This window comes from Pleurodeles waltl, chromosome 3_1, assembly GCF_031143425.1.
Source record: "Pleurodeles waltl isolate 20211129_DDA chromosome 3_1, aPleWal1.hap1.20221129, whole genome shotgun sequence".
NCBI lineage: Eukaryota > Metazoa > Chordata > Amphibia > Caudata > Salamandridae > Pleurodeles > Pleurodeles waltl.
In genome coordinates this window covers 1,693,446,628-1,693,458,897 of record NC_090440.1, presented here as the reverse complement: position 1 = coordinate 1,693,458,897, position 12,270 = coordinate 1,693,446,628, and the positions used below count along the sequence as shown (strand labels likewise).

Here is a 12,270-nt window from a genome sequence, read left to right as displayed (position 1 = left end):
TCTTTTTATTTCCAGCATGCCGCCGTCTTCTTTTTATTTCCAGCATGCCGCCGTCTTCTTTTTATTTCCAGCATGCCGTCTTCTTCTTTTTATTTCCAGCATGACGTTTTCTTTTTTTTTTTTATTTCCAGCATGCCGTCTTCTTTTTTTTTTTTATTTCCAGCATGCCGTCTTCTTTTTTTTTATTTCCAGCATGCCGTCTTCTTAGTTCGATAACATTTTCTTTGTTCAAAGTCTTCTTTCTCCGTTGCCATTCTTTTTTTTTCTTCATACCGTCTTCTGTTTTTGCTGTCTTCTTCCGTCGCCTACTTTCGTCTTCTCCCATCTGCATTTTTATCACGCCTTCTGTCTTCTTCCGTCGCCTACTTTCGTCTTCTCCAGTCTTCTGCCGTCGTCTTCGCCTGCCTTCTTCCGTCGCCTTCTTTCATCTTCTCCTGCCTTCTTCCGTCGGCTTCTTTCATCTTTTCCTGCCTTCTTCCGTCGGCTTCTTTCATCTTCTCCTGCCTTCTTCCGTCGGCTTCTTTAATCTTCTCCTACCTTCTTCGTCGCCTTTTTTATCTTCTCCAGTCTCCCGTCTCCTTCTGTCTTCTCCAGTCTCCTTCTGTCTTCTCCAGTCTCCTTCCGTCTTCTCCAGTCTTCTTCCGTCTTCTCCAGTCTCCCGTCTTCTTATGTCGCTTTCTTCTACCGTCTTCTTCCGTCGCCTTCTTCCATCACCTTCTTCTGCCTTTTGCCGTTGTCTGCCTTCTAACACGCATGCCAATCGGCTCCGCCTTGTCTTTTTTTCTAAGTAACTGGCTTACAAATATTAGAAAAATGTTATGTTTGTTTTTAATTTAATAAAACAAACATTATTATACTATTTCTCTAATATTTGTAAGTCAGTTACATAGAAGACAAAGGCTAAACCTATTGGCTTTGCCAATGCTTGTTTGTTTATCTTTTTTTTTTTTTTTTAACACTCCATACAACCTCTGTGCGAGCATTATTTTTCGGTCCTCTGAAAGAAGAGATAAGGACGTGGCTAGTGAAAAGCAATGTGTCTTTACAGAATGGTGAAAGTTATTTTTTCCTATGCTTTCCCCTTTTGTGACATAGTATGTAATATAGTATATTATAAAATGTAATAGTATGCCAGTGAAATTATGTTAGGTTGGATTAGAGGCAAAATGTGATTAAGTACACAGCCTCTCCTCATAGACCCACTCTTTTTTATTTGTTACATATTTTTAAAGGAACTGGTCTAAAATAATACAGCAGAGTAGTTATAAGCACAAATGTCAAATGATCTTACCACTGAAAAATAATTCAGTGTTTCCACAAGTATCGCATGACGTTTGCGAAGACACTTATTTACACAATCAGCACAAAACATTTTCATCCCTGAACACTATACTCCCCTCCCCCCAACATATGATCTGCTTTCGGATCGCAATCACATCACCGACCACCCTCTGCACTCACTTACTTACAGCGATTGCAGTGACTTCCACCTACATAGGTAAGCCTTACAGTGCAAAACGTTAACTCCCCTGCACAAACCAACCCCTAAAATCGGCAGACTGCGTGGTGGCAGCAAGGCTTTCCAAATATTATATTTGATGGTAATGTCTTATCCGCTTTACAGCTTGTTTAACACATGAACACGTCACCCGAAACCACAGTGAGAACCATAAACCTAGCAGATCTCAACTGAGACGAAGCAAATAGCACAATATGCTTGTGCAAAAAGGATGCAGCAGCCGGTGTGCCCGGTGCATTTGTCCAAGAAGATACATCACCACATCTTCTCGGACATTTATTTCCTCGCACTGAAAACATACAGTAGCTCCAAACGTACACAATTAACACGTACTTCTGACTAATGTCAGTGACAACTCAGTTACTCTAAAAATACAGTACAGGCCGACCAGATGTTCACATTTCATTGTGTATTATATCCAAAAATACTTAACAGCACAACAAACACCATTCTTGGCACGCTGGCAAGAAAAATACTTTATTCCGTGAGTAAACTGTGAATTAAAAAAAAAAAACAAGTCCTCTTTCTCCGTGCTCTTCCCATAGCAGGTACATAACCTGCGTGACAGGGGTTCCTAATGAATAAGCTTATAAAAAAGAAAGTTTGATTTAAATTTACTAAAGTATAACGTAACATAAGTATTTAAGGGAATTTCCTACTCCTAAGCATCATGACACGCACATAGTCATGATGCTACTTGTGACCCTGCCCTTCAGTAGCCAACACCAACTCCCTTCCGCCAAACCACTGAATGACATTAGAACAGTTTTCTTTATTTTTTGTACTTACTGATTCACGATGGCAGTTGCCACTTTGATGGGTAAATAAAATACAGGATGAATTGCGGTAAAGCTGTTTCTGCAAGCGGAGCGGCCTGGCACCAAATGATAACAAACATTTCCAATGCAATAGGCCTCGCTCATGTGTGAGTTAGAGTTATTGGCGTTGTAAATGACAAGGTCTTTTACCTATGTGTTTTGATTTGGAGTGTAGTGGATGTATGAACTTAGACTGCAGCACTGTCTAGAGGACTAAAAATGGGGAATTACCGCTGGGAACAGACAACTGCTGCACTGCCTATAGGACTTCAGCCCTGCCAAGTATCACCATTAGGTGTGATTTTAATGCATTTCAATTTGGTGGTCCGCATCACTGCACTGAAATGGAAAATCAAGCATATAGTGTTTGCCTCCAGATGCTAAGGAGCTCACTATAATGCACAGATGATCAACTGAGCAGCGCTGGTTGTGCTGAGTGCACCTCCTCAGTCTGCTTGGCATGCTAAGGTCAAGGGGCTAGCTCTAGGTGCGCTCGCAACAGGAATCCTCATTCTCTGTTACAATGTATCTAAGTGAACAGAGAGAGTGACACATCTGACATACAAGCGCTAAACTGAGGTCAGTGAATGATCATCTAACCACAGTATTGTGTCTACGCTTTGCGGCTGCATATTTAATTGGCTAGGGACGAGTGCGTGCATTTGGTGGCACGTTTGCAAGAATGCGGCACCCATTACGGCCTGTGGGTGTTAGACTGATAATAAAGCTCTGCTGATCGGAATCCCTCCCCCTCACTGCAGCAGGCCCAGGCGGCCTGTGTCATTTGGTGGCGGGTACCCAGTCCAGATTAATTTCTGTCGAGGTCCAGCGGAGATTGAACTCATGTGAACCCAGGCTGGCCCCACCCAGCGTGGCTGAGTCAACTGGTCTGTTGCGGCCTGAGTTGATGGCTGCAGTGCTTTACCACCACTGCTGCCGGGGGCACCCAAAGGCATTCAAAATGGATTGTCAATCACCATTCATGATGCACCTGTGCAGAGTCCCGCCAGGTAGGAATCCCCTGCCCACCCCCGCACAACACAGGGAATCCAGTCCACGTTTTCAATGCTTTATGTGTCTCTCAAGAAAGTGTCCCTCGTTGTTAAAATGTCACTTATAATTACACTGAGATTATGAAAATGTCAGGCACAGCAATCTGAAACCTTGGCAGCTTTGACGGGACCAGAGAAGCAGCTGCAGCACTGTCTACGGAACTAAGGATGAGGAATTACAACTGAGAACAGAGACACAGCTGAAGCACTGCCCAGAGGACTTAGAACAGGGAGTTACTGACAGGAACAGAGAAGAAGCTACAGCATCGTCTAGAGGACTTAGAATTAGTAGTTTCCACTAGGAACAGAGAGAGAGCTGCAGCACTGCTTAGAGGACTTAGAATGGGGGAGTTAGTGACAGGACTAGAGAAGCAGCTAGCAGCAATGTCTAGAGGACTTCGAATGAGGAATTACCACTGGGACCAGAGAAGAAGCAGCAACACTGCTTAGAGGACTTAGAACAGTAGAGTTACTGACAGGAACAGAGAAGCAGCTAGCAGCACTGCATAGAGGACTAAAAATGAGGAATTACCACTGTAACCAGAGAAACAGCTGCAGAACTGCCTAGAGGACTTAACACGGGAGGAATTTCTGACTGGACCAGAGAAGCAGCTTGCAGCATTGTCTAGAGGACTTAGAATGAGGAATTACTGATGGTACAGAGAAGCAGCTAGCAGTAGTTCCTACAGGACTAAGAATGTGGAATTACCCCTGGGACCCCAAAAGCAGCTGCAGCTTTGCCTAGAGGACTAAGAATGAGGAATTACCATTGGGACCAGGGAAACAGCTGCAGCATTGTCTACAGGACTAAGAATGCAGAATTTCCACTGGGACTAGAGAAGTAGCTAGCAGCACTGTCAAGAGGACTTAGAATGAGGAATCACCCACAGGAACAGAAAAGCAGCTTTCAGCATTGTCAAGAGGACTTAGAATGAGGAATTTCCAAAGGGACCAGAGAAGTAGCAACCAGCACTGACTATATGATTAAGAATGAGGAATTGCCACTGAGACCAGAGAAGTAGCTGCAGCATTGTCTACAGTATTTAGAATGAGGCATTACCACTGGAACCAGAGAAGCAGCTGCAGCACTGTTTAGAGGACATTAGAATGAGTAAGACTGAAAGTGGATGAGTGTGTGTCTGCCAGTACACAGAGCCAATTATTTCTAAAACCGTGGTGGAGGGAAAAGTGGCTTGGGAAACATCAATTAAGTATACCCGAGCAGAGGCACAAGAACATCCAAAACCTGAAACCTTTGGTGCCTTTCGAAACACGGTGTTTTCAATGGTGTGGTGTGAACACATTGCTATGGACAACCAAAAGAACACAAAGGCTGCACTGCCCAGACGGGGTCATCATACGCTGTAACACGAGTAAGTATGAACGTAGTTTTATGGCCCACAAAAATGTTCTCGAAGTGAAATCGCCTGGGAAGGAACTAAGCACAGAAAGGAGGGACATTAGGAAAAAAAATGCACCCATAAAAAGGAAGCATTTAAGACAAGCACAACAAAGAATGAATGGCAATAGTGGGTGTGGTTAAAGCCCATAGACTTAATACAGCATGTCTTGCAGACAGCGCATGCCCGCTGCCTAGGCTCAATCTAATAGAAAAAGCTTCAATGGCTTGGCACACAATAGAGGAGTGCGTGGGAGGGGTGGGGTGGGGCAGGAAAGGAAGGAGGGAGGAGAAGGGATAAGGAGGAGAAAACCAGCACACAGGGAGCAAGCAATATGCCGCAATGGAGATGGGGAATGACAGAAGGAGAACTAAATGGGAGAGAGAGTAGTACACAATGGAGGAGGCCACATGGAGCAGAGGGATGGGTAATTGGCTGAAAGGAAAAGCATACGAAAGAATGATTAGGAAACACCTGCACTGTCATGGAATGCATAACTAAAAAAAAAATATATATCCCTCTAAAAAGGAGTAGCCGATGGATGCAATTCAGCCAATCAAAAAGCTAGTAAAGATCCTATGCTCCACTGGAGTGACAAACACAAGAAGTAGGAGGACAGGCTCTGAATAAGAAGAAAGCAAATGACAGTGAGAATAAAGCCAGTCACTGAAAGCAGTTGGCTGGCTATAAAACCACTTAAAGTTCTTGATATAGCCCACAAAAGGTCTACCGCAACCAGGTAAAAGGACATAGGGCTCGATGGCTAGAGATGGCTTTAATGGGAGTGTCAAAGCTGCCACCGCAGCACAGATGCCCCTTAATCTCTCCGAGATCGATGGCCTTAATGGACCGAGTTTCCAAGGTCTCGGCACGCAGATCATCCTGGATTACACTATGGGAATCAGAATCCATATCTGGGTCAGTGACTGACAGCTCAAAGTGAAGCCTCTTAAGGGAGATAAGGATCTGTGGGGATCTTGCTGCTGTCAGTTGTCTCTAACTGAGCAGTCATGAAAGGATCAGAGACAAGGCAATGAGGTAGGGCCTGTTGAGGGAAGCCATGCTGGAGCCTAGGAGTGGTGTTCAAGTAGTAGGAGATGCCACAAGTAAGTTAAGGACAGCAATGTGGACCTTGGAAACTAAGGGGGGTTGGGTTGGAGTACTATCCTTGGCCTGCAATTAATTCAACAAGGAATGGAGACAAGTGTTGAAAACAGAGGAAATGCCTGTACTTGAGACCAAGGTAAGTTGCTTTGATGGAGTCAAGCCTAAGTTTCGCTTCTTCTCAACTAAATGATCAAACTTGTTTAACTTCTTCATAAGAGTCCACATTCCCTAAACCATTCTGAGATGGACCATTGGTACCACCTGGGACGCGAGGAGGTCCTCAACCTGCGACTGTACTAGGAGTATGATGCAAAGTCCTGCTTCCCCAAGATCTGGAGTGGGGGGTGACAGCCCATGCACTCTTGAGGCTGGTGTAGCTACATCGTTGGGGCAATCTCCCATAAAGATTGCTTGAGTGGCTGACTTAGTCGGTATCAGTGTCATAAGTCTGTGTGTTTTTCTTTTGTGTCTTAGAAAGGGAGAAATTGTGTGCACTTTCCAGCCGGCCTCATCCACCTTTGGTCACTAGAGAAGTCAGAAAATGGACTGGCCTGATTAAATGTTGTCTGAAAGAACCCACAAGAGAAAATGAGCTCTACCCACTAAGCAAACTGAGACTTGATTCCTGGCCCAAGCCCAGGTACATGACTTGCTAACCACTCAGAGCAATGGGGATGCACCACCATGTCCATAAAGAAGGATGTGCTCAATCCTACAGTACAATGCCAGCATGTGATCTTTTGACCAAACAGGGAGTTGGGCTTGACCCAACTATGCAATACAGTCACCACAGCTGAAGAATGTTAGGCCCGAAGTGGGTGGTTCTCCTTCCTTGTACCCTCAACTGCATCTTGATGAACCAGATTATCTGGTACCTGTGAGAAGTGGACATGCAACCTTGTGCTTTCACTTACAGCAAAAGGCAAGTAATGAGGCCTCACCTCAGAAGTGGGGGCTCATGGGTAGAATACCCTGCTATGGCAATGTCTGGAATGACAGTTCACTTTCTACTAAATTCCAACACCTCCTACACTAGGGATGCACTCTAACGGTGCATGGAAGCCAAAAGGACCTACAGGGAACTTCTGCTGATTGCAGCACACAAAGTGAAGGAATGCATCAGATGACTGATGCCTAGGCAAAAGACAATTTAGTCATGTGAACTGCGGGAAATGGTTGGGGAAACAAACCTACATAGCTTGTATCCAGATCTCTAATGCATATGTGCCAGGTTTGAGGGGAGGAAAGAAAATAGTAAAACAATTGAAACAAGCATTTCCAATATAATGGATTTCTCCTTGTCCGTCCTGTCTCCCCGAGCAATGGCAAAAACATTTGTCTTGGGCTTTGGAGAGGTTAGGTAAGCGCATATACCAAAAATAATTTTGTTTGTGCCCGGGCACCATAGTAATATAGCTGAAGATATGCCACAGATTACCACCATTGTGCCAGGGCTGGCATGTTGCCAGGAATTACCACAACTGAGCAAGGGATAGCATGCTGCCATAGATTACAATCATTTTACCAGGGCCAGCATTTGACCATGAGGTATCATCACTGTGCATGGGCCACCATTTTACCAGGAATTACCACAAATGTGGGAGGCCAGCAGGTTGTCAAGGATGACCTAATTTGTGCCAGGGCAAGTATATTGCCCAGAATTACTACCATTATGCCAGAGCCAATATTTTACCAGGATTACCAGCACCGCACCATGGCAAGTGTGTTGTCAACAATTAACATTGCTGTGCCAAAGTCACAATTTTAGCAGGGATTACCTTTATTGTGCCAGTGCCAGCATGTGTCCAGGTATTAAAACCATTGTGTCAGAGCCTGAATTTTAACAGAAATTACCTCCGTTAAATCAGGGCCATCATGTTGTCTGGGAGTTCCATCACTGTGCCAGGGCCAGTATGTTGTCAGGAATTACATCCAATATGCCAGGGTTAATATATTGCCAGATATTACCAACACTGTTCAATAGCAGTATTGCTAATTTAGGACAGTGTCCCCCTTAAGCACCACTTGTTAACAGTTATGGGTTTTAGATTTAAACCTTAAATTCCCTGTTGTTTATCACACAGAGTAAAACATTCATGATTCATTAACTAATGCAAAGTTCCAATTCTCATTCCATGTCCTTATTTCCATGAATTCCACATATAAACATCACAAAATGCATTCCAAAAGTCCCCATACGATTAGTGCTAATTAAAGCGCCAATGCATTTCGGACCTGTGGCGGTCCTTTATCAGGGACTTTCCTATGGAACAAAAAAGAACAATGTTATATTTGATAGTTGACAAACAGAGGGGCACACAATCCTAAGGCAGGAATAGTGCTACTGAACATTATACATTTGCACCTATGATCAGAAGTTGACACCCTACAAGCACACCATCAACCCACAAGAAACAAGATTATTGGGAAAGGAAAAAAGTGCCCAGATTCTTACAACTAATTACCAACAGTGTGCCACGACCAACATTTTACCAGGAAGTACCACCAATGTGCCAGATCTGCCATGTTGCCAGAAATTATAACTAGTGTGCCCAGGCCAGTATGTTGCTGGGGATTATCGCCACTGTGCCAGGGCAATCATTTTATCAGGGATTTTCACCATTGTATCAAGGCTTGCTTTTTACCAGGAAGAACCACCAATGTGCCAGTGCCTGCATGTTGAGGGGGAATACTGATACTGTGTCTGGACCAACATTTCAGACGGGGCAGGGGACACAATGCTTATTCCACACCTGTGCACAGACACTCACTGACATGCACACACAGGCATGTGCATACACATATGCAGCCATGTACCAACCTGCACAGACACAGTTGTGCATGCAGACAGACAAGCACACACAGTACAGACCTTGCTGCCCCATCCAAGTTCTAATGGCCCTGCAGGCAAATTTGTAGTCTTCTCTCCTTCATGCAGTTCCTGATCTGCGCTCCCATGAGGGGGGTGGGAGGGAGGGATAGCCTGGGAGAGGAGTCAGAAGCAGGTGTGTGTGTGTGTGTGGTGACAAGAGGCACAGGGCAGGTGCCATGGCGGTCAGGGCTCGGGGGACTCTGGAGCAATGGTTTCAAATAAATTTCAAATTCAACAATGCAAAGTAGTGGTAAGTAAAAAGCCAGGACTTGCTCAGTCACACCTGGCAGTTTCCGTCACAGAAGTGAATGTATTATCCCTTTTTGAGACACTTAAAAAAAAAAAAAAAAAAAATGCTACACGTTTTCCTAGTGGTGCAAGGTCCATGGCTTACCCTTCCCAGGTGTCATTAGAGGCAGGCCCAGACCCAGGCAACTAGTGCTTCTGTCATCCCGAATTAAGCTACATGGATGTCGCAGTAGTCAGCTCTCTTACCTGAAAGAAATTGCTGGCTGGAGTCTGACATTCAGTGTCTGCCCTGAGCTCTGGGTGGCGTCAACCAGGTTTACAGACGGGCTTCTCTGACCCGGACAGAAAGGCAGATGTTAAATGTTCAAGCTGAACTATCTGCAGCCATGTCTCAGTCTGCTCGTGTACTGTCACATCGCAGAACTATCTGTCATGGGTACTATGAGGGCAGATCTCTCTCACTGTTAAAGTTTAGCTGCAGATTCGCCAGTTTAAAACACTAAAAGAAATGCATGGTTCGTTCTCCTGTCTGAGGTAATGAAGGCACTGGGCCAAAATACATCAGTGTAACACGCATGGCTTCATACTTGGCAGGCAATATCCTTAACAACTGGCAGGCGGGGGAGGGGAATCCAATGCAGGTTCCTGATGCAGCATGGAATAACGGGGAGCACAGGGGTGTTTAAAAGGAGAATTAGGGATGGGGAGGGGCAGGCACAACAAAGGGACTGGCTAAAAGATTCACTTCCCTCCACTAGTACATCCCCATGGACACGTGAGGTCATGCAGGCATTGCTGCACAGGGACTCTGTGCTACGAGAGCTGAAGGATACACTTTTCAGCTTACACAGCGACGTATTGTGTGGCATGCTTTGCAACATACCAACATTCTATCTTGACCCCAATAGGCTTTACCTTAGTACTTTAGAAGAGAGGCAAAATGAAAAAGGAGCATAGGACTTGGGTGAAGAATTTTGTATGAACACTGAGTTTGAGCATGTAGTGTGTGACCTGGTGCATGAATGCATGTTACCGTTTTGCAGAACAAACACTAAGGTGGCAAGGTACCTAAGTTTTTACTATTAGGAAACAGTAAGTAGTATAACTAATGCAGGAAAACCACAGGTTAAGAGAATGCAGATTCCCTAGAATATACTGTGAATGAATACAGTGATGGGCTGTATGCACTATAATAACAGCAATGGAAGCAAAAGCTGATAAGAGAAAGTTTGTTTAAACATAAGGAATACTGTACAATCACCAGCACACGCCATAGTGTCAAAGTGTTCAGAAACTAAAAGAGGTAAGTGGAATGACAATCATCCATGTGCCATATCACAAGATAGAATTGTGTTTGCTTTAGTCATCAGTTGCATGCCAAATTAAGGAAGAGTGGCCTGTGCAGCCAATCTCACCTGCAAACAAAGGGCCACATTCACCCGACACCCAAAGGTGGTGCTCACAGCACGAGTTGACAGGCCTAGGTCCTTGAAGATTTTAGAGAATGACTGAGTGAGTACAATCCTTGGTCGTTCCTCTGCTACCACCATGCACGTCCTCACACACGAAAGGTTCACTCCTTTCACCTAGAAAAGAAAAAAAAGAAAACACCACATTATTAAGAGCTACAACAGAGAACATCCTCACGTGCCACAAATAGATGCTTACAGCGTAAGTAACATATTCCATTTGAGGCATGTGGACTGTAGATACACATGCTGTACACAGTCTTTAAAGCAGTCCTCCCCTAAGCGGTGGCTAGCCTGAGTATGTTGCAGAGAACTGAAAAAGTATGTGTATTACAGACGGGTCAATATTAGCTTGTTGGTGTGCCAGTAGAACCACACAATAATGTTTACTGAAAGTGTGTGGTGTGGCGCAGGCAGCACCTTTTCAGATATCAGTTATAGGAATGTTCCCTAAGAAGGCCATAAAGGCCCTTTTTAATGGGTAGAGTGGGTTTGGGGGGGGACTAGGGAAAGATCTTTTGACATTTGCATACCAATACTTTTAACAAACCACCTGACTTTGCCTGATTTGGAAAGAGCCTGCCCCTTGTGCAGATCTGAGAAGGCAAAAAGAAATTGTGAGTCTTGCAAAAGGGTTTTGTTATACCTACATGGTACATAAGAGCTCACTTCACATCTTGAGTATGGAGAGCCCTTTCTGCAACTGAATAAGGTTAGTATATAGGACAACCCTATGTCTGTAGACTTGAAAAAGTGTCTTCCAGGGTTAAAGCTTAGAGCTCACTGACATGCCTGAGACAGGTGATAGTGAGAAGGAAAGCCACCTTCCAGGAGAAAACTTGAAGGGGGCAAGAATAAAGGGGTTCAAAGGGAGGGTACATGAGCCTAGTGAAAACAATGTTTAGAATCCATGCAGGGGCTGAGGGACCCGTGAAGGACTGACTCTTCAGACCTGCCATAAAAGCTTTGACAACAGGGATCCTGAAGTGGGATTTGTGTTCCCTGTTTTGAAGCTGGCAGCCACTGCAACTAAAGGAAGCCAAATGGAAGTGTAGGCTAGGCCACAGGTCTGTGTGGCCTGTAAGTATAAAAGGTTACAGACAATGTCCTGGACACTTGCTGCCAAAGGGTCAATGTGTCATGACAGGCTGTAGTGGATGAATCACTTTCACTGTGTTGATTAGCAGTTGCGGGTAGTGGGTCTATGTGCTTCCTTAAGAACGTCGATTCATTCATGTGGTAGGTTTATATAACCAAACTCTAAGACTTCAGGAGCCAAAATGCAAGGTTGAGGGCTTAGGTGCCAGGATTTCTCCATGTCTCGGTGTGGGAAACTCCAGCATTCTTGCAATGAGCTAATGCATAATGTGTCCTGGATGACTATAGCAATGCAGGAGATCATCAACCAGAGGAGGTGCATGACTGTTCTGACGGTGACCCAGTGATCTGGCTGAAAAAGAAGCAACGCCAGGGAAGGCTTGCACCCTTGCAGGACTGGTATAAGACCTGCTGACCAGGGAGTTGAGAACCGCCCCTAGATAGGGGCTGAATCTGAAGGGGTTGGAGGTGGAACAAAGTGGGGTTGAAGGTAAACCCAAAGTCATGTAGGAGGTTTATAAATGCCAGAGTGTGTGTGACACACTGCTGGTGCTTTGTACTCTTGATCAGTCAGTCCTCCACGTGGATGCCCTTGTGCCACAAGTATGCGCCTACCACTGCTAAAAACTTTGTAAACACACTGGGAGCATTGGTGACACCAAATGGCAGCACCTTGAACTGATAAT

The 12,270-nt window shown here is 44.8% G+C and overlaps 1 protein-coding gene across 1 annotated transcript in view; it reads right to left on the bottom strand.

Moving 5' to 3' along the window:
- DIP2A (disco interacting protein 2 homolog A) overlaps positions 1-12,270 on the bottom strand; it is a 637,392-nt gene that overhangs the window by 99,443 nt on the left and 525,679 nt on the right. The window contains exon 32 of the mRNA XM_069225498.1: positions 10,433-10,603. Coding sequence (XP_069081599.1) covers positions 10,433-10,603 — 171 coding nt within the window. The remainder of the gene's footprint in view (positions 1-10,432; positions 10,604-12,270) is intronic.